The sequence below is a fragment of the Dendropsophus ebraccatus genome, chromosome 10 (assembly GCF_027789765.1).
Source record: "Dendropsophus ebraccatus isolate aDenEbr1 chromosome 10, aDenEbr1.pat, whole genome shotgun sequence".
Classification (NCBI taxonomy): Eukaryota; Metazoa; Chordata; class Amphibia; order Anura; family Hylidae; genus Dendropsophus; species Dendropsophus ebraccatus.
Genome location: NC_091463.1, coordinates 90543493 through 90564222, shown reverse-complemented (window position 1 = coordinate 90564222; position 20730 = coordinate 90543493). Strand labels below are relative to the sequence as shown.

Below are 20730 nucleotides of genomic sequence, written 5' to 3'. Positions count from 1 at the left end.
TACTTCATATGTCCCCAGGAGGTGTTCAGAGCGAGGTCGCGCGGCGATCCCGCTCTGAACTGCCGCGATCCCAGGTGCCGCGTGTAGCATGGGGTCGCGGCTATTAGCGGGCACGGTCTGATGACCGTGCCCGCCAATCAGGTAATCTGAGGCAGCTGTCAAAGTTAACACCGGAGGCAGCCGTTCCCTGGTGTCTAGTGGGGGAGATCGCTCCTCCGGGACGATGTCTCCGTGTGTGGTGCCGGCCGGGGTACGCTCCAAGATGGCGCTGACCCCGGCTCGGCACTCGTTTGTTTTCGGCTACAGCAGCCGAAAGCAAACGAGTGCCGATCTAATTGATCTTTGCTGTATAAGTATACAGCAAAGATCTCAATGAGAGATCAAAGTGTATATACTAGAAGTCCCCCAGGGGGGCTTCTAGTATATGCGTAAAAAGAAAAAAAAAGTATTGTTATTAGTAAAAAGCCCCCTCCCCTAATAAAAGTTTGAATCACCCCCCTTTTCCCATTTTTTAAATAAAAGTAAATAAATCAATATGTTTGCTATGGCCGCGTGCATAATCGCCCGAACTATTAATTAATCACATTACTGATCTCGCATGGTAAACGGCGTAAGCGCATAAAAAGTCCCAAAGTGCAAAATTGCGCATTTTTGGTCGCATCAAATACAGGGGAAAAAATTTAACAAAAAGCGATCAAAAAGTCGCATATGCGCAATCAAGGTACCGATAGAAAGTAAACATCATGGCGCAAAAAATGACACCTGACACAGCCCCATAGACCAAAGGATAAAAGCGCTATAAGCCTGGGAATGGAGCGATTTTAAGGAACGTATATTTGTTAACAATGGTTTGAATTTTTTACAGGCCATCAGATAAAAGAAAAGTTATACATGTTATATATCGTTTTAATCGTAATGACTTGAGGAACATGCACAACAAGTCAGTTTTACCCCAGGGCTAATGGCGTAAAAACAAATACCCCCCAAATGAAAGAAATGCGTTGTTTTTTTTTCAACCTCATTACACTTTGAATTTTTTTCTGGTTTCGCAGTGTACAAATGCAAAAATTCAGCCTTTCATTGCAAAGTACAATTAGTGACGCAAAAAATAAGGGCTCATGTGGGTTTCTAGGTGGAAAAATGCAAGTGCTATGGCCTTTTAAATACAAAGAGGAAAAAACAAAAACGCAAAAACGAAAATTGGCCCCGTCCTTAAAGGGTTAACCCCTAGACAACCCTGGGCGTACAGGTACATCCTGGGCCACCTAGGATTGTTCAGAGTGGGGCCGCACGCCAGCCCCGCTCTGAACCGCCGCAGTCCCGGGTGCCACTTGTAGCCCAGGACTGCGGCTATTAGCAGGCACGGTCCAATCGCTGTGCCCGCTAATTAAGTAATCAGATGCAGCTGTCAAAGTTGACACCTGCATCTGATTACTATATGCAGCCTCATTCCTGGTGTCTAGTGGGGGGATTGCCCCCTCGCGACGCGATCGCGGAGGGGCGATCATCGTGTCCTTATCCGACTGGGGTCTGCACCGAAATGGAGCTGATACTGGCTTGGCACTCGGCAGTTTTCGGCTGCAGCAGCCGAAAGCAATTGAGTGCCCATCTCATTGATCTATGCAGTACAACTATACAGCATAGATATTAATGAGAGATCAGTGTACTTATACTAGAAGTCCCCCAGGGGGAATAACCCTAACCCTAGATGGAATAACGCTTACCCCAGGGGGGAATAACCCTAACCCCAAAGGGAAAAAGCCTTATCACTGAGGGTCTTCTAGTATAAGTGTAGAAAAAAAAATGTTATTAGTAAAAAGCCCCCTCCCCTAATAAAAGTTAGAATCACCCCCCTTTTCCCATGTTTTTAATAAAAGTAAATAAACATGTGTGGTATCATCGCGTGTGTAATCACCTAAAATATAAATTTATCACCTTCCTGATCTCGCACTGTACACGCCGTAAGCGCAAAAAAATCCCAAAATGCAAAATTGCGCATTTTTGGTCGCATCAAATCCAGAAAAATTGTAATAAAAAAGTGATCAAAAAGTCGTATATGTGCAATCAAGGTACCGATAGAAAGTACACATCATGGCGCAAAAAATGACACCTGACACAGCCCCATAGACAAAAGGATAAAAGCGCTATAAGCCTGGGAATGGAGCGATTTTAAGTGACATATATTTGTTAACAATGGTTTGAATTTTTTACAAGCCATCAGATAATATAAAAGTGAGACATGTTACATATTATTGTAATCATAATGACTTGAGAAACATATATAACAAGTCAGTTTTACCCCAGGGCAAACGGCGTAAAAACAAAAACCCTCCAAATAAAAAATTTCACCACACATTTAATTTTTTTACTGCTTTTGCAGTCATTGCAAAGTGCAATTAGTGGTGCAAAAAATAAGGGCTCAGATGGGTTTCTAGGTGAAAAAATGTAAGTGCTATGGCCTTTTAAGCACAAGGAGGAAAAAACTAAAATGCAAAAATTTAAATTGGCCCGGTCCTCTAAGGGTTAAACCGTAAAGAAGGACTTATTTGATGTTCTACCTTACTGTAGCCCGAATAAGTAGGATCCATGAAACTATGCAGTCAAAGAAGGAGGAGGTTATTGATATGTCAGCTGGTCAAGTTTTAACAAAAGGAATACCGCTCATAGTGGCATGCTTCCACAGAAAAGTCTACTGCTTCAAACTGCTTTAAAATGGCAATTTGCATATACTCCAGAATGTTATAAAGAGTGATCAGCTTAACAGCAATTACTTGCAAAGTCAATATTAGCCTAGAAAATGAATTTTATCCCCCAAAACACATTTCAACATCATTGCAGCCCTGCCTTAAAAGGACCAGCTAACATTGTTTCAGTGATTGCTCCATTAACACAGGTGTGGGTGTTAATGAGGACAGGGCTGGAGATCAGTCTGTCATGATTAAGTAAGAATGACACCACTGGACACTTTAAAAGGTTGCTGGTGCTTGGCATCATTGTTTCTCTTCTGTTAACCATGGTTATCTCTAAAGAAACACGTGCAGTCATCGTTGCACTGCACAAAATGGCCTAACAGGGAAGAGTATCGCAGCTAGAAAGATTGCACCTCAGTCAACAATCTATCGCATCATCAAGAACTTCAAGGAGAGAGGTTCCATTGTTGCCAAAAAGGCTCCAGGGCGCCCAAGAAAGACCAGCAAGCGCCAGGACGTCTCTTAAAAGTGTTTCAGCTGCAGGATCGGGCTACCAGCAGTGCAGAGCTTGCTCAGGAACGGCAGCAGGCAGGTGTGAGGGCATCTGCACACACCGTGAGGCGGAGACTCTTGGAGCAAGGCCTGGTCTCAAGGAGGGCAGCAAAGAAGCCATTTCTCTCCAGAAAAAACATCAGGGACAGACTGATATTCTGCAAAAGGTACAGGGTGTGGACTGCTGAGGACTGGGGTAAAGTCATTTTCTCTGATGAATCCCCATTCCGATTGTTTGGGACATCTGGAAAACAGCTTATTTGGAGAAGACAAGGTGAGCGCTACCACCAGTCTTTTCTCTTGCCAACTGTAAAGCATTCTGAAACCATTCATGTGTGGGGTTGCTTCTCAGCCAAGGGAATCGGCTCTCTCACAGTCTTGCATAAAAACACAGCCATGAATAAAGAATGGTACCAGAATGTCCTCCAAGAGCAACTTCTCCCAACCGTCCAAGAGCAGTTTGGTGATCAACAATGCCTTTTCCAGACAAAACATAGAGATTTTGGGTCCATGGTCTGGAAACTCCCCAGATCTTGATCCCATTGAGAACTTGTGGTCAATCATCAATTCTGACAAAATGCAAGCACTGATTGTGCAAGAATGGACGGCTATCAGTCAGGATTTGCTCCAGAAGTTGATTGAGAGCAACCAGGGAGAATTGCAGAGGTCCTGAAAAAGAAGGGTCAACACTGCAAATATTGACTTGCTGCAGTAACTCATTCTAGCTGTCAGTATAAGCTTTTGTTACTAATAATATGATGAAATTATATTTCTGTATGTGATAAAAACATCTGACAGACACACATAAAAACCAGAGGGCAGCAGATCATGGGAAAATATAATATTTGTGTCATTCTCAAAACTTTTGTCAATGACTGTAATAATATTTTATATTGTCATGCTCTGTTGGGAAGATCCTTCTAACCAAACCAGTCTGGGCATGGAGTGGGAGCTTATAACCAGTAAGAGGTGTCATTATTCTTGTGTTAGTTAACATTAGAAATAGTATTTCTTGACTTCGATCCTGCAGGTAAAGAAGCAGCCACTATTCGGTGGCTGACACTCGATGGGTGGTAGATGTTGATTGCTGTCTCCTCAAGCTGCCCGAGTCAAAAATTAACCCCCCCCCCCCTTGGACAGTAACAGCACAGACTGGGGGGCACATCACCACAGGCCCAAGGATCTGCCAGTCGAAACTTGCACTGGGCCTGGGGGTGGGGGGAACAGCTGTCTTGCCAACTAATAAGAATGGAAATTTGCTATCAAGTTTGTGGTGGAGTGCTGCTAAAATTGGGACACGTATTGGGAGATTTATCAAACTGGTGTAAAGTAGAATTGTCTTAGTTGTCCCTAGCAACCAATCAGATTCCACTTTTCATTCCTCATTGAAAAAAAGGTGGAATCTGATTGGTTGCCAGGGGCAAATAAGACAATACTATTTTACACCTTTATAAGGCTGCGTTCACACTATGTATATTTCAGTCACTATATGTATATTTCAGTCAGTATATTTCAGTTAGTATTGCAACCAAAACCAGGAGTGGATTAAAAACACAGAAAGGCTCTGTTCACACACTGGTGAAATTGAGTGGATGGCCGCCATATAACAGTAAATAACGGCCATTATTTCAATATAACAGCCGTTGTTCTAAAATAACAGCAAATATTTGCCATTAAATGGCGGCCATCCACTCAATTTCACCATTGTGTGAACAGAGCCTTTCTGTGTTTTTAATCCACTCCTGGTTTTGGTTACAATACTGACTGAAATATACTGACTGAAATATACGTAGTGTGAACGCAGCCTTATGATAAATCTCCCTCTTAGTGGGGACTGCAGCCGCCCGGTATGTTATGTAACTCAACAAAATTTAGAACTCAATATAAAAAAATATTTAACACTATAAAAATATTTGTATGAAATTGATCAGCACAGAATAGTTCCTGTAATCACATAAAATACAGCAGAGAAATCGTCTTCAATGATAATGTGTGACTGGTTTCTTTGGAAGCTTTGTTCCACACTCAGGAGAATGGAGACAGTACTTGTGTTCATTATGAGAAATGAAAATTATCTAAAATTTATTTTAAATCACCAATTACGCATGTGATGTTTAGTCACCCAGGAGTAATCTACTGGGATCAGTTATCACATAAAGAACACTATATGTACAGGCGGATATTTATTAGCAGCTGGATTAAGTGCTAACTACAGAAGAGAGAGCTGGCTACAGAGAGCACCGGACTGATCCAAATCTTACAATATAATAAACATTATCAGGTAGGGAGAGCCGACTGGACGTATGAGAGTAGAGATTGTGGCTTACTATATGGTGTATTGGTATCGTGCAGGTTATTGGTGTTACTAACTAACTAGATAATAACAATAAATTTAACAAAATTTTTAGGCCAAAAAGAAATTCTAAAAAACACTATTAACTTGAATTTTTTTTTTTTTTTGTATTTTGAAAATGAGTAAAGAAATAAATTACATTTTTCCATATCAATTAATTATTATTTTTTTCAATTAGCATAGCTTTACTAGGGCTTGTTTTATACTGCATGCGTTGTGTTCTTGAATGGCATCATGGGCTGTACATACAACTGATTATTTGTTTATTTCGATACTAATTATGTATAGTTTTTTCCCCCTTTTTATGTTTGTCTTGTTTTGCATAGTTGCAGATTTCATAATAAAAAAGTTTCCATAGAAGTTCATAACTTTGTTTTTTAATTTTGCCGTATGGAAGTTTGTGTAAAAGTATAAATTAACTTTTATTTATTCTTTTTTAAAGAGGGATGAAAAAAACGAAAAAAAACAAAAACAAAAAATTCTATTGCTGTTATTTTATTTTTATTTTTTTACTTGTTTGCAATGTAGTTTCCATAATGTGTTACCGTATTGTTCGGGTTGTTCACATTGCCGAGCTGCCCTAAATGATGTTCTTTTAACCATTTTGAAAAATAAAATAATTTTTTGGTCAAGAAATATTTTTGTATTTACATTTTTTTTTGTTACAAATTCTGCTTTTACATTTAAATGCACGATGTGTGTACGCTCCGGCCGGGATCCCATTGAAAATAAGGCTATGTTCCACCCCTCAAAACTACGGCCGTAGTTCTGCGGCGAGAACTACGGCCGCAGTTTTACGTAGTGTGAACATAGCCTTAAGGTGTTATTGTCTGTCAGTAATACACTCATAATCTAGATGGACATACCAAAAGCCTAAGGAATTGTAACTCTACAATTACATCTTTTTGGCTATGCAGGAGATTTGAAGCTCTATATTACGCCAATTGAAACTCTGACGGCTGAAAAGTTGTATAAGGCTTTAGAATGTTCATTAATAAAGGCTAAAATGCATCAAAGCAAAAATTCACTTACAAGTTCCCAAAGCCATAATCATTTTTTGAGTCAATTTAGCTCTGTTAACACCTGCTTTTTATTGTTGTTGTTTTGTATTTTGTAGCTTTTATTAGTTCCATTTTGAGGAACAGTACATGTAATTTCTGTATGAGCAACAGTTGCACCATTATTTTTTTCAGAATTTGTATTTATACTGTATATCTGGTTTTTGTTTATTTATGGTAGATGATGAGCCATTGTTTTACCCTAGTTTCCATGGTAAACCATTGAGACTATCTGATCTTATCAAGGAGGTTCCAATGAGGTAACAGGGGGACTTCCATAAAATCTTGAGAATCTAAAAATGTTGCCTTTATTGACCAAGGCCTCATATGGGTAAAGTAGCCTGTGTCCTTAGTTCCTGGGGGAACCTTTTGGATAATAATTACTGGGATCCTGCTGTTGATCTACTCTACCAGCTCATTTCTCCTGGTATAACTAAATTCTAAAGCCTATAAGCAATCCGTAATGTCAGGGAGCATGAATTAAAGAACTAATGATGTATACTTCAGTATAAATATATTAATACGGACAAAAAGAGAATGGAGCTGCAACACCTCACACCTATGGCTGACACTCGGCTACATTTAAAAACCTCCTTTCTCTTTTTATAAAGCTCCTTTCTCTTTTTGTCCGTATTTTACTTGTCTCCCTTTTCTGAGTGGCTTGCACTCCTCCTGGTAAGACCCATGTGACTCCAATTAGCAGGAAGCACCTGTGCACACATGGCAAGTACCTCCTATTCTTCCTATTCTACCTGAAAGAGCAATGGTGAGTAGTAAGACGATGTTCACACTTGTGTTGCTTGGTGGTCACTTGTTGCTTGTTGCCACGGCGGCACCTGCTGGGTTTGGAGGGGCCCTTGGGGTGTGGTCCTGTGACATTGGGATTGCAGGCCTCCCTTCCCTGCTTGCGTTCGCTTTCCCGGGTTTGTGTCCACTGACCGGCACAGTGTTGTTTTGGTTAGGGATCAGAGACCGGCACGTGGTACATGAGGCAATATGGTTTGATCAAATTATATACCAACATCCTGGCATTGGTTTTTAAATGTAGCCGAGCGGCATTAGTGTCAGCCATAGGTGTGAGGTGCATCGCTCCTTTCTCTTTTTGTCCGTATAAATATATTAATGTAACTTTTCTTTCAGATACCTGATCTTGGCCACAATGCAAATAAACCAGACATCAATCAGATATTTTATCATTAAGGGGATATCGGATGACCCCCACCTGCAGCTTCTGATCTTCCTTCTGGTTCTCCTGATTTACATCACCACCATATCTGGTAACGCGACCATTCTCATTGCTTGTAGGGACCCTCGTCTCCACACTCCCATGTATTTCTTCCTGGGCAACTTGTCCGTGGTAGACATCTGTTTTTCTACAGTTACTTTGCATAAGATCCTTTTAAACTTCATCTCTGGTGATAACAGTGTTTCCTTTCTTGCTTGCATGGCGCAGATGTACATGTTTGGTTCTTTACAAGGTCATGAGCTGTCTATATTGACCGCCATGAGTTATGACCGGTATGTGGCCATCTGTAAGCCTCTACAATACCAACAGCTTATGAATACTAGAACGTGTGGAATATTGGCTGCTGCCTGTTGGATTGTGGGATTTGTGGAAGTTCTTCCTCCATTTGGGATAGTATGCCGTTTTTCTTGCTATTATACTCTTGAGATCAACCACTTCTTCTGTGACATAATCCCGGTGATAAGAATCTCTTGTGAAGACACAACTTTTATCCAAACGCTCATCTTCATAGAAGGACTATTCCCCATGATAATAACGCCATTTCTTCTAATGTTTGTGTCTTACATATTTATAATACACTCCATACTAAGGATACGGACCACCTCAGGAAGACTGAAGACCTTCTACACATGTTCCTCCCATCTCACGGTGATCATATTACTATACATGACACTTTTTGGACAATATCTGACCCCAAACCTAAGTAGCACCTTGCAGTTCAAGAAACTTTTTGCTTTGTTTAACACGGCCATCGTCCCTTTACTCAACCCAATGATCTACTGCCTTAAAAATAAAGATGTGAAAAAAGCTTTGAGAAAGAGCCTGGACAATGTTAAAATCATGTGAAGATTATAGTGTTCTGCCACTGCAAATTGAAATCCTATTCAATGTTATTAAGGGGTGGACTAGCAGAGAGTTTCTATACAGAGTTTTGCTATGGAGACCCCATTATTATTATGTTCACTAACAACTATTTGATTTTCACTATAATAAAAAAAATTGCTGGTTTTATGTTTTACTCTTCTTTTTATTTTTGACATTTCCTTCATCGAGAAAGGAAAACTAAGAGGAAGTTGACAAACGTGGCCGACAGTTTAGGATGCAGTGAAAAAGAGAATTTATTGGTGAAATAAATATTTAGTTCATACACAATATTGTCTACCTAGGGGTAATGAAGTAAAGTGCTCGGGCCCGTATAATCTGGGGTTGTATCCTTTTTAATACCCTGGAGGAAGGGGAAGCGCTAAGCATCTAAAAGAATAAACTAAAAATGTATTGGGTGGCTACAATTATACTTGAGAAAGACCATTTAGGTAAAAACATTGTAACAAGAAATGTTGCTGTCAACACCTGTAACGACTGGAGTCGCGGATCCGTTGAACCACTGCTAGCGCTGACATAACCACACCATGGAGCGGATTCGAACAGGCCGCTGGTCTTCACCAGTGCCCTCAGCAAAGCGGGATGGACTTGCTGCGGCAGGCGACCCCCAGGTCGCAACCCCTGGCTGGGCTTGCTCACGACGGCAAGCGAGGTGCAGCAGGAATCACGTGGATAGACAGCGGCATAACAGCAGGACTCACAGCTGGAAGCACAGACAGCTGAAAACACGGGCAGGAACAACGTGAGCTGGAGCCACACACTAAGGGAAGCATGCAGAGGCTCCACCAGGGAAGGTCAGGGAAAAGTGTCCTTTTATATGGGAGGTGATTGGTGCAACTACCAATAAGGGATGTACTGTGCCTTTAAATTGAAGCAGAGATGGCGCGCACACGCCCTAGGAGCTGGGGACACGTGCGCCGGAGAGAGAGCGGGTGGAGGATGCAGAACAGCTGCGGCCAGGGGTGGCAGACCGGCCACAGCAGGAGGTGAGAGGGGATCGGGGGCCACAGCGCGGCCGCAGCATGCCGCGGCCGCCACCATAACAACACCAAACAGGTAAGAAAGATAAAGTAAAAACTTTCATAACGGGCAATCACCATGCCAGAAGGACAATCGCTTACACCTGTAAAAAATAGTATATAGCTCACACTATCACACACACACTCTCATTCCAAGCTGCACAAACTCACTGTTATGCCAGGACAACCACTTCTGTTCAGTCTCTTTTTTTGAAAAGAGAAAAAAACACAGATCGTCTGCAGACTGAGAAAAGGGAGGTACCTAATGGCCACAAGTTTAACCCCTTAGCGACCCATGACGTATCTGATACGTCATGGTGCCGCAGAGGGTGTTCAGAGTCCCGCCGGGACCCCGCTCTGAATGGCACCGATCCCGGCTGCAATCTGCAGCCGGGCAGTGCCTCTATTAGCCGGCGCTGGTCCCGTTGCCGCGCCGGCTAATTAAGCCCTTCAATGCAGCTGTCAAACCTGACAGCTGCATTGAAGTGCATTCCTCCGTGCATCCCTGGTGTCTAGTGGCACGGATCTCCCCCCCGCGATGCGATCGCGGGGGGGAGATCCGTTCTTCTGCCCGTGCCGGGCCTCAGCGTCGGAATGATGCTGATCCCGGCTCGGCAATAGATTGCTGTGGCCTGAAGCAGGCCATAGCAATCTATGACCGATCTAATGGATCTTTGCTGTGTATATACACAGCATTGATCTCTATGAGAGATCAGTGCTATGTATATACAAGCCCCCCAGGGGGGCTTCTAGTGTATGTAAAAAAAAAGTAAAAAAGTGTTTTTATTAATAAAAAATCCCCTCCCCTAATAAAAGTCCAAATCACCCCCCTTTTCCCATTTTATAAAATAAATTAATAAATAAATAAATTAATAAACATATTTAGTATCACCGCACACGTAATCGCCCGAACTATTAATTTATCACATTCCTGATCTCGCACGGTAAACGGCGTAAGCGCAAAAAAATCCCAAAGTGCAAAATTGCGCATTTTTGGTCGCATCAAATCCAGAAAAAATGTAATAAAAAGCGATCAAAAAGTCGTATATGCGCAATCAAGGTACCGGTAGAAAAAAACTGACACCTCACACAGCCCCATAGACCAAAGGATAAAAGCGCTATAAGCCTGGGAATGGAGCGATTTTAAGTGACATATATTTGTTAACAATGGTTTGAATTTTTTACAGGTCATCAGATACAATATAAGTTATACATGTTATATATCATAGTAATCGTAACGACTTGAGGAACATGCATAACAAGTCAGTTTTACCATAGGGCGAACGGCGTAAATGCAAAACTCCCCGAAATCAAAACAAATTCGTTTTTTTTTTCAATTTGACAGTGCAAATGATTTTTTTCCGGTTTCACAACATATTTTATGGAAAAATTATGCCTGTAATTGCAAAGTACAATTGGTTTCGCAAAAAATAAGCGCTCATATAAGTCTCTAGGTGAAAAAATGCAAGCGCTATGGACTTTTAAACATAAAATGGGAAAAGCAAAAGCGCAAAAACGAAAATTGGCTTTGACCTTAAGGGGTTAAGGTTGATTACAATATAGAAAACATAAGAGAAAAATTAAACATGTATATTACAAAGCTTCTTGCAGACACAACTCCTTTTGATTTGTTTAAAAATAAATATATAAAAAAGGGACAGTGCCCCTTTAAGGCTAAGAAAATGTATTAAGCAATCTAGTATAAGGACTTTGTCCTTTGTTGTTCATAACAACCAATCATAGCTCAGCTTTTATTTTACCAGAGCTCCCCCCAATCTACAGACGTGTCTACAGACGACCACAGCAAAGAGAGTGAGGGCCCTATTCCACCGGACGATTATCGTTCGCATAATCGTTAACGATTAACAATCTCAAACGACCGCTATTGCAAAAGACCTGAAAACGTTCACTCATTTCAATGGAACGATAATCGTTACTTATGATCGTATTTGCGATCGTTTTTTTCTTCTCTATTTCTTCGCTATTGCGTTCATATCTACTGCGAACGACCGAATGACGTCTTATTCAATGCGAACGTTTTGCGAACGAGCAGCAATAAAAAAAGGTCCAGGTCTTATAAAGCGATCAACAATTTTTCGTTCGGTTTAACGATAATTTGAACGATAATCGTCCGGTGGAATAAGACCCTAAGGGCCCTATTACATAGGGTGATTATTTTGTGTGAACAACTGTTCGAATTTAAATGATAGTCATTTTGTGTCATTTCAGGCAACGATCAACTGACCAACGAGAAATCGTTTATTTGGTGCCGATACCAAAGTCATTGTTATTCGTTTGTTGTATTTTCGCATTTGTTCACTAATCGTTCAGTGTAATGCTGCGTTTACACGGAACGATTATCGTGCAAATTCGCATGATAACGATCGAATTCTAACGGTAATCGTACGTGTAAACGCTGCGAACGATCAAGCGAAGAGCGATAAATCGTTCATTTTGATCTTTCAACAAGTTCTCAAATCGTCGTTGATCGTTCGCAAAAAATTTGCAGATCGTTCCGTGTAAACAGTCGTTCACCGATATACCCTATGTGTGAGATGGGCTTAAGCGATGGCAAAACGATCGCAAAACAAATTTTCTGTATGATATATCACACCGTCTAAACGCTGATCGTAATGAAAAACACATTGTCACTTCGACATCGTTAATCGTACGATCGGGCGAATTATCGTTCCGTGTAAACGTACCATTATTCCACATCATTCCTTCATTTGCTGGGATCAGATGGAGTAAACGATCGTAACTAACGACTATCCCTCTGTGTAATATTGGGAACGATTTCAGGTTTGCGATCGTTTATAGTTAAAATTCACTTTGTCTCATTGGACCTTTAGTTGTGTTCTTATTTCTCCCACTCTCTAAAGATCTAGTCAAGTATCGCACAGTCTTATGGTGGGAATGTTCCTTACTGCTCAGAGCAACCAGTCAACACTTAGCTTTCATTTTACCGTGAATATTTGAAAGCTGAGCTGTGATTGGTTGCTCTGGGCAATAAAGAACATCCCTACTGTAAGATTCCTTGATAAATCTCACCCAATATGTAAATCAATGCCTATAGGTGATGCCTGCCTGCTCTTTATTTTCCTCTTTTCCTTATTAGCACAGTTCCATTAGAACTGCGATCTGTGACTACAAATTAGTAGCCTATTGGAAGTGGGAAGTGGGAATACCCTATTATTGGCTATGGCTGCTGCCTTCTTCCTCCTCTTGTATATCTAGTTCCTTGGATTGGGCGGAGCATAAAGACTAGAGATGAGCGAATAGTGAAATATTTAAAAATTCGAAATTCGATTCGAATAGCCCCCGATATAAGTATATTCGAACGAATAACGAATCCCATTATAGTCTATGGGCAGGGCCGTTTCTAGCTTTTCTGCTGCCTGAGGCAAAAAAAATAAAGGTCTGCAGAACCTCATCATACACCCCATCTGCGGCAGAACATCATAATACACCTCAGCTGCTGCAGAACATCATACTACACCCAATCTGCTGCAGGACCTCATACTACACCCAATCTGCTGCAGGACCTCATACTACACCTCAGCTGCTGCAGAACCTCATCATACACACCTCAGCTGCTGCAGAACCTCATCATACACACCTCAGCTGCTGCAGGACCTCATCATACACACCTCAGCTGTTGCAGGACCTCATCATACACACCTCAGCTTCTCAGGTGATATATAGCAGCACAAGTGGATATACATGTACACTATGCCCCAGAGTACATATACAGTATATATCACATGTGCTGCTATATACCACCACCTCCAGCACTATGCCCCAGTGTACATATACAGTATATATCACATGTGCTGCTATATACCACCACCTCCAGCACTATGCCCCAGTGTACATATACAGTATATATCACATGTGCTGCTATATACCACCACCTCCAGCACTATGCCCCAGTGTACATATACAGTATATATCACATGTGCTGCTATATACCACCACCTCCAGCACTATGCCCCAGTGTACATATACAGTATATATCACATGTGCTGCTATATACTACCACCTCCAGCACTATGCCCCAGTGTACATATACAGTATATACCACCACCTCCAGCACTATGCCCCAGTGTACATATACAGTATATACCACCACCTCCAGCACTATGCCCCAGTCTGTACATATACAGTATATATCACATGTGCTGCTATATACCACCACCTCCAGCACTATGCCCCAGTCTGTACATATACAGTATATATCACATGTGCTGCTATATACCACCACCTCCAGCACTATGCCCCAGTGTACATATACAGTATATACCACCACCTCCAGCACTATGCCCCAGAGTACATATACAGTATATATCACATGTGCTGCTATATACCACCACCTCCAGCACTATGCCCCAGTCTGTACATATACAGTATATATCACATGTGCTGCTATATACCACCACCTCCAGCACTATGCCCCAGTCTGTACATATACAGTATATTCCACCACCTCCAGCACTATGCCCCAGTGTACATATACAGTATATACCACCACCTCCAGCACTATGCCCCAGAGTACATATACAGTATATATCACATGTGCTGCTATATACCACCACCTCCAGCACTATGCCCCAGTCTGTACACTATAGTAATGAAGGGGCTGGGGTCCAGCACAGGCAGGAGGAGGGGGAGCACACACTGACAGGATACAACTTGCTGGAGGAGCCGAGTCTTGTGTTTGCTGCTATTATCAGTCTGTTGTCACAAAGACGGATTATGTGCTTTCTTCAGTGTGCACACTCTCCTATAAGCACACTGCACTGCCTGTAGCTCACACATCCACACAGAGCACCACACAGTTGTAATCCCAGAGCTACAGACCTGGCACATGGCTCCCTCCTGGGTCTGAGACCTGCTCCCCCACCCCCAATTGTCGGGACCCCCCTCCAGACCCTCCCCCTTCCCCCTTACAAACAATCATGACCCTCAGCCACCAGCCTCCCCCCTTTCTCTCGTTGTTATACTCACTAGTACTGGGGAGGAGGAGGGATCAGCATGTGGAGCCGCTGTGGCCGGCTGTGCAGGCTCCTACCCAATCCTCAGGAAGACTGCCAGGTGACGTCACACATCAGAGAGACGAAGCCCGGCAGTTCCTGGGGAGGGCGGCAGGGGGCGGCCAGGCACTCAGCACTGATAGGGGTCGGGACTGCTGTCATTTTAGTGACGTTAAACTTCACTAAAATGACAGTGGCAGAGAAGATTGTGCCGCCCCCTGCAGGAACACAGGAGCTGCCGCCTGAGGCTGAAGCCTCAGTCTGCCTCATGGCAGGAGCGGGCCTGTCTATGGGAGAAAAATACTTTTTACCTGGACATCAATATTCGACCACTAGGAGGTCACCAAGTGCACAATGACACCTCAGGAAATGATGCCAACACCTCTGGATGCATAAGGGACAGCAGGGGAAGTATGCCTGGAATCATCTAACACTAGTGATGAGCCAACATCCCAATTTTCCCAAGTGTACGCCGAAGATTCACGAACAAATTATGAATGTAGAAAGTATGAAGTAGAAGCGTACGTTTCGGTCTAGCAGTACGCATATACGTACTGTACGTATCAGGTCAGGTGCAGTGTAAAAAACGTAATAACAAAAATGAACGATAACTACAAATCAGTAGTAGCAAGATAACAGGTATTATCCTGCGCTCACAGTATACAGCCATATACCGGATATCTAATTGTTTTTACAATAATAAAATTAAGGGACTGGTCAACTGCGTCCTGTAACAGAGTAGTAGCAAGATAAAAGGTTTTATCCTACACTCATAGTATACAGCTGTATCAGTAGATCTCTAAACACACTGCCTGTCTCACAACAGCTTCTAAATATAAGGTTTTTATACTTTTAGCCCTAACAAGGGTTTTTGGGGGTCCCTTCCTACCTAACTTCACCTAAAAGCTCTCTCTCCCTGGTATACAGTCTGTCCCTCTCTAGCTCCAACCAGCAACTGACAAGAATCTGAAATCACTATTCTTATATTCAGGAGGTCACATGGTTTAGCCAGCCAATCACAGTTAGAGGTTTTTTTTTTAAGTCCTGCCTATTCCTAGTGCCTGTCCCTCCCCCCCCCCCCCCCCCCCCCCCCCCCTGCATGCTTATTGGCTGGAAAAAAGCGCCATGGAGGGTAGGAGGCAAATCAAATTTTTATTGCATTTTTTGTTCAAACATTCGAACGCATTCGAATAGCACGAATAGATTACTATTCGATCGAATAGCTATTCGATCAAATACTATTCTCGCATCACAAATAAAGACAAGTCCCATCTCATGCCATCAAGGCTGAGCGGGCTGTCACTCCTGAATCAAGTTCATCTTGGAAGTAGCAAAGCTGCAGTCAGTGGGGGACACTGGCAACAGTGCATCAGGACACCGGGGGAACGCTGAGAGGTAAGTATAACATGTTTAATATGTTTACCAACAGGGCAGCAATACAGTATATAACACATTCTGAAACCCTGGATCACCGCTTTAAAGAGGTCCGGTTTTCAGTATGGAGTCTTGCACTTTACTGGACAAAAACCTGCAATGGAGACCTCCAACACAAATGTCCACCTGGCCTCACAGATCATATTATATGGAGTTGATTTCCATTATAGCTAAAGCAGAATGAGTGTAAAGGGCAGAATAGTAATCAGCAGGTAATAAAAGATAAATAACAAGTAATTGCTGAAAGTCCAAAGGGAAATCAGGAGGGTTCACTGCTTGTTCAGCTCTTTCTCTCTCGAGATTTCATCCCACAGCTCAGATAGACGGTATAAGGGTTGGTGTCTCGTATGTGATGGAGGATCCGGCTCTCCATGTAACCCCTGGAGACCTTTTATGTACATCGTCTTATCATTATGATTTCTTTACTCTGTGATTCCTCTTACTTCTTCATTTCTATTATTATATAAGGTGAATGATGACATCTTCTAGTACAGTAGCCATCGTAGGTTATATAATGTGCCTGTTTATTACAATCTCCCTATAACTGCACTTTGTTTCTTTGGGTTACACGTTTCTTCTTTATTTCTTTATAGAGCAGATGGATATTGTTTCAATGAATTACTTAGTAGTTGTATTGTTATTTTGACCACTTTGAGCCGAGCTGATCGTGTCTTTAGAGAAGGCTTCAAAATTTATCATTTGATAATGATTAAATGTTTCAATAATTTTTATTGAAAGGATTTTTCAAGTTTTCTAACAGACAAAGTAGGAGAGAATACAAGAAGACTGGAAATGTTTCTCAAATGAAGTCTAGGTAGCATCATCAGATAACAAAGAACACTGTGTATGTATAAGCAATTACGTAGCCGGAATATAGTACAGAAGAAATAATATGTTCATAACAGGTAGCATATAATGGTATAGTAGAACATCAGGGATTAGACAGAAACATGAGGGTTCAACAGGGGGTAGGACAGGAAAACAAGGGAAAAAAACGCATAATGCAACATGAGCAAGTATTAAGTGGTGACTCGGCGTGTATAAGATGGGTGCCGGCTTCCACATTAGGGATGGTAACAGGTCCCGAGCTATGCATAATAACAAGGCCAGCCGCTCCTCCCCATTTATATTGGATAGGTGGAAGTAATAGGAGCAAACTCTCTGCGTATGCTCAGCGTGGTTGCCGATAGATCTGGAAATACAGCGAGGCTTGCATAGGTAGGAGAAGATATGGTATGTCGTCTTGCGGCTGCCATGAAAGCTCTTTTCACATGCAAATGTCGGATGGTTTTGGCTCGTACCTGCAGTTCTACTGCTCCAGTTCCTTTCTTTCTGTGCTTTAGAAGGAGTCCGGTTCCTTTTAGGGCTCTCTTGATGCTGTATAGCTGTGTCGGATGCCGAGGGGTCCTGCCATGCCATCTCCACATCTGTTAGGAGAGTATGCAGGAGATATTCCAAGAAGCAGTCGGCGCCATCTTGCCGTGCCTTGGCCGTAGGCTGCGATAGCTGTATTCTCCTTTTTGCGGCCGCCGACGCCCGTCTGGAAGTTGTCTTCATCTCGGGCAGCTTGACAAAGGTTGCGGCTGTTCCCCAAATAGTAAAAAGAGGTGCGGTGCCGCATATATCCGCTATAAAGTCGCTGGGTAGACAGGAGCTCAGCGGGCGTGCTGCCTCCTTTAGTGGCAAACCACGCCCTCGATAATGATTAAAGGACAACTCCGGCGGGACGTGGGAAAAAGAAAAAACACAGACACACACACAGATCATACTCACCATCCCTCCGGTGACGATCGGCACTTGAATCCCCTGCCGCCTGTGACTCCGTCACCTCCGGTCTTCAGAACTCCCTCACTTCCGGGTCTGTGTGAAGTGAATGGGAGAGAAAAGGCTGCCGGTAGAATGACGCGGCTCCCTTAGAATGAATGGAGCCGCGTCATACAGGGGAGGTAATCCCCTCCCACTGGGGGCGGCCCGGCCGGCCTCCAGTGCTTGAGCACCGGCCGGTTCTCATGCATAGGACGGCGCCGTGCACAGGAACCGGGCCTCGGTTCGATCCATGGGTTCAGGTTAAAGAGGATGTACCTGGTGGTACATCCTCTTTAAATACTTGGCTTCCACCTCTCGACCGCAGATGCGCTTTCAACGTAGCCAGGGAAAGATCTTGCAGCAGGGAGAGATAGGTTTTAGTAGCGTTTTGGTTAGGCAGGATTACTACAGAACCCAAAAGTCCTTTTCAGGGCTAAGATCAAGCGAAAAAGTCATCTCTGAATCCAAAGCTTCTCAGTGCTAAGAAATAGATGATATAACAGCAGCAGCAGCAGCTGTATTCATTCCAGTACCCTGTGTGTACAAGTGACTTATAGTGTCCCTGGTTAACACCACAAAGGGCACGTTATAATTACTGTTCCAGTAGCCCAGTAAAAGGCACGTGATACATATTATTCCAGTAGCCCAGAAAAAGGCACGTCATACATACTGTTCCAGTAACGTTCGTACAACATGACGCGTGATACGCGCAAATAACATGACGCTCTACAGACGCACTTCGGAATCATATATGTAACGCTGCGCAAGAAATACGAACAAAATGTGTGAACATTGCCATAAATGTTCGTAAAGCGTTCGCAAATATTTTTACTTCGCAACTGCGGAGAGTGGCATTATACTGCAGTTTTGGGGTGTGGGGTGCACCCAGGCATGCTCCCCCTAATGTCCCAGTGTCATTCTGGAGGTGTTTGCATCGTTTAGGGAGGTTTCATGGGGGACCCAAGTGGTCGAATTTGGATTTCCAAGTGACGCAATTTTTTTTCCCATAGACTATAATGGGATCGAATATTCGTTTGAATAGTCTAATCTCAGTGCCTCTTCGATTCGAATTCTCTAAAGTCGAATATTTCCCTACTCGCTCATCTCTAGTTTTTAATAATAAAACACTTATTTTTTTACAGTATACATTACTTTTAGTCCCCCTGGGGGACTTTCAGTATTACTGCAATAATCTCCCATAGAGATCACTGCAGTATACTTAACACAGCAATGATCGTTCAGATCATTGATCTATTACTCTGGTCTGCAGCAGACCAGATAGATAGATAGATAGATAGATAGATAGATAGATAGATAGATAGATAGTAAGCAGAAGGGATCCCCCCCCCCCCCCCCCCCTGCAATCGCATCGCGCGGGGGGAGATCCCCCACTAGACACCAGGGATAAGGGGAAATAATACATTTAAATGTAGCTGTCAGTTTTGACAGCTACATTTAAATGTATAATTAGCTGGTGCAGCGATCGGACCGTGCCTGCTAATAACCGTGGTCCGGGGCTGCATATAGCACCCGGGATTGTGGCGGTTCAGAGCGGGGTCGCCACACAGCCCCCCCTCTGAACCGCCCCTCCCCCATCAGGACGTACAGTTCTGCCCTGATGCGGGAAGGGGTTAATCGTGCCGTGTAAATACACTCCAAACAAGCGCCAATTTCGCTGATCAGTACTCATTTGCATTCTTGCATGGCCCTATGTTGGGTCATGTGAAAGTCAAAGCTTAGTCAGAGCTTTGTTTTTCTGATATAGAACTCCGAAATTCCTGTATTAACATTGATTTAATGATAATATGACTGTTTGTAGTCAACACTAAAGTAAGAGCAGGAGCCTAATGTATGCTGCTAATGTATCGTGGATAAAACTTGATAACAATTTGCAGTAAACACCGTCTCTCTAGTGATGGCTGCAGGTGGTTATAATGTTATCATTTATCTCAGACCACTATATAGAAAAATAGGATATGCAGGATAAATTATATTTTAACTTTATTTTATTTTTGGAAACATTTTTGACAGATTGCTATGTTGCAGAATCAGGCCCTTTCCTGGGTCCTAACAATTGTTCCCAGTACTCAGCTTCTCCCAGGACTTATGGTAGACCAGGAGTGAGACCAATCAGCAGAGGGCCAACAAAATCTTACAAGCTCCCATCATGTCAGAACTGAAAATGCGGGCCGCTCACCATGTCAGTGTAGTACTGGTACCGCAGGGGAGAGTGTTTGTCTTAATGAAAGACAGCACAAAAAATAAAATAAAATGCATCAACAAATACACAGAAAAACAAAGACAGGACATTAATAAACAATCAAACATTAAAAGGCAGAAAATGACACTAAACAATTCTTCTGCCAATCATAAAGCCATTGATGCTACATGAGCCGATGATGGGGGTGCCAAATAGGTATGAAAGCCCTCCCTTTTTTAGGCTCCTTAAATACTTTACTGACTGTGGCATCTAAGGGGTTTAGAGTGCAATCCTTTTGACTGTATGCCATAGTGCTTTAAGGTAAGTTGTAATAGAAAAAACTCGGGTGGAACCCTGAATGGAGGTATTTCTGATGATATATTGAAAGAAATTATGTATATTTCTGTATATACCATATTGATATATTGTTTCTTTCAGATACCTGATCTTGGCCAAA

General features: G+C 42.6%; 1 protein-coding gene across 1 annotated transcript; it reads left to right on the top strand.

Moving 5' to 3' along the window:
• Positions 1-4140: 4140 nt before the first annotated feature.
• Positions 4141-8745, top strand: LOC138766549 (olfactory receptor 8D1-like). The gene is made up of 3 exons (XM_069944139.1): positions 4141-4204; positions 6835-6913; positions 7794-8745. Exons 1-3 carry the CDS (start codon positions 4141-4143, stop codon positions 8743-8745), a joined length of 1095 nt encoding a protein of 364 aa, XP_069800240.1.
• Positions 8746-20730: the final 11985 nt, after the last annotated feature.

Bases quoted from the DNA above. Each gene is read 5' to 3' on its own strand.
- LOC138766549 (XM_069944139.1), top strand. From the start codon at position 4,141: ATGCTCTGTTGGGAAGATCCTTCTAACCAAACCAGTCTGGGCATGGAG. The intron at 4,205-6,834 runs GTAAGAGGTGTC...TATTTATGGTAG, and splicing joins GGAGTGGGAGCTTATAACCA to ATGATGAGCCATTGTTTTAC. The intron at 6,914-7,793 runs GTAACAGGGGGA...CTTTTCTTTCAG, and splicing joins ATCAAGGAGGTTCCAATGAG to ATACCTGATCTTGGCCACAA.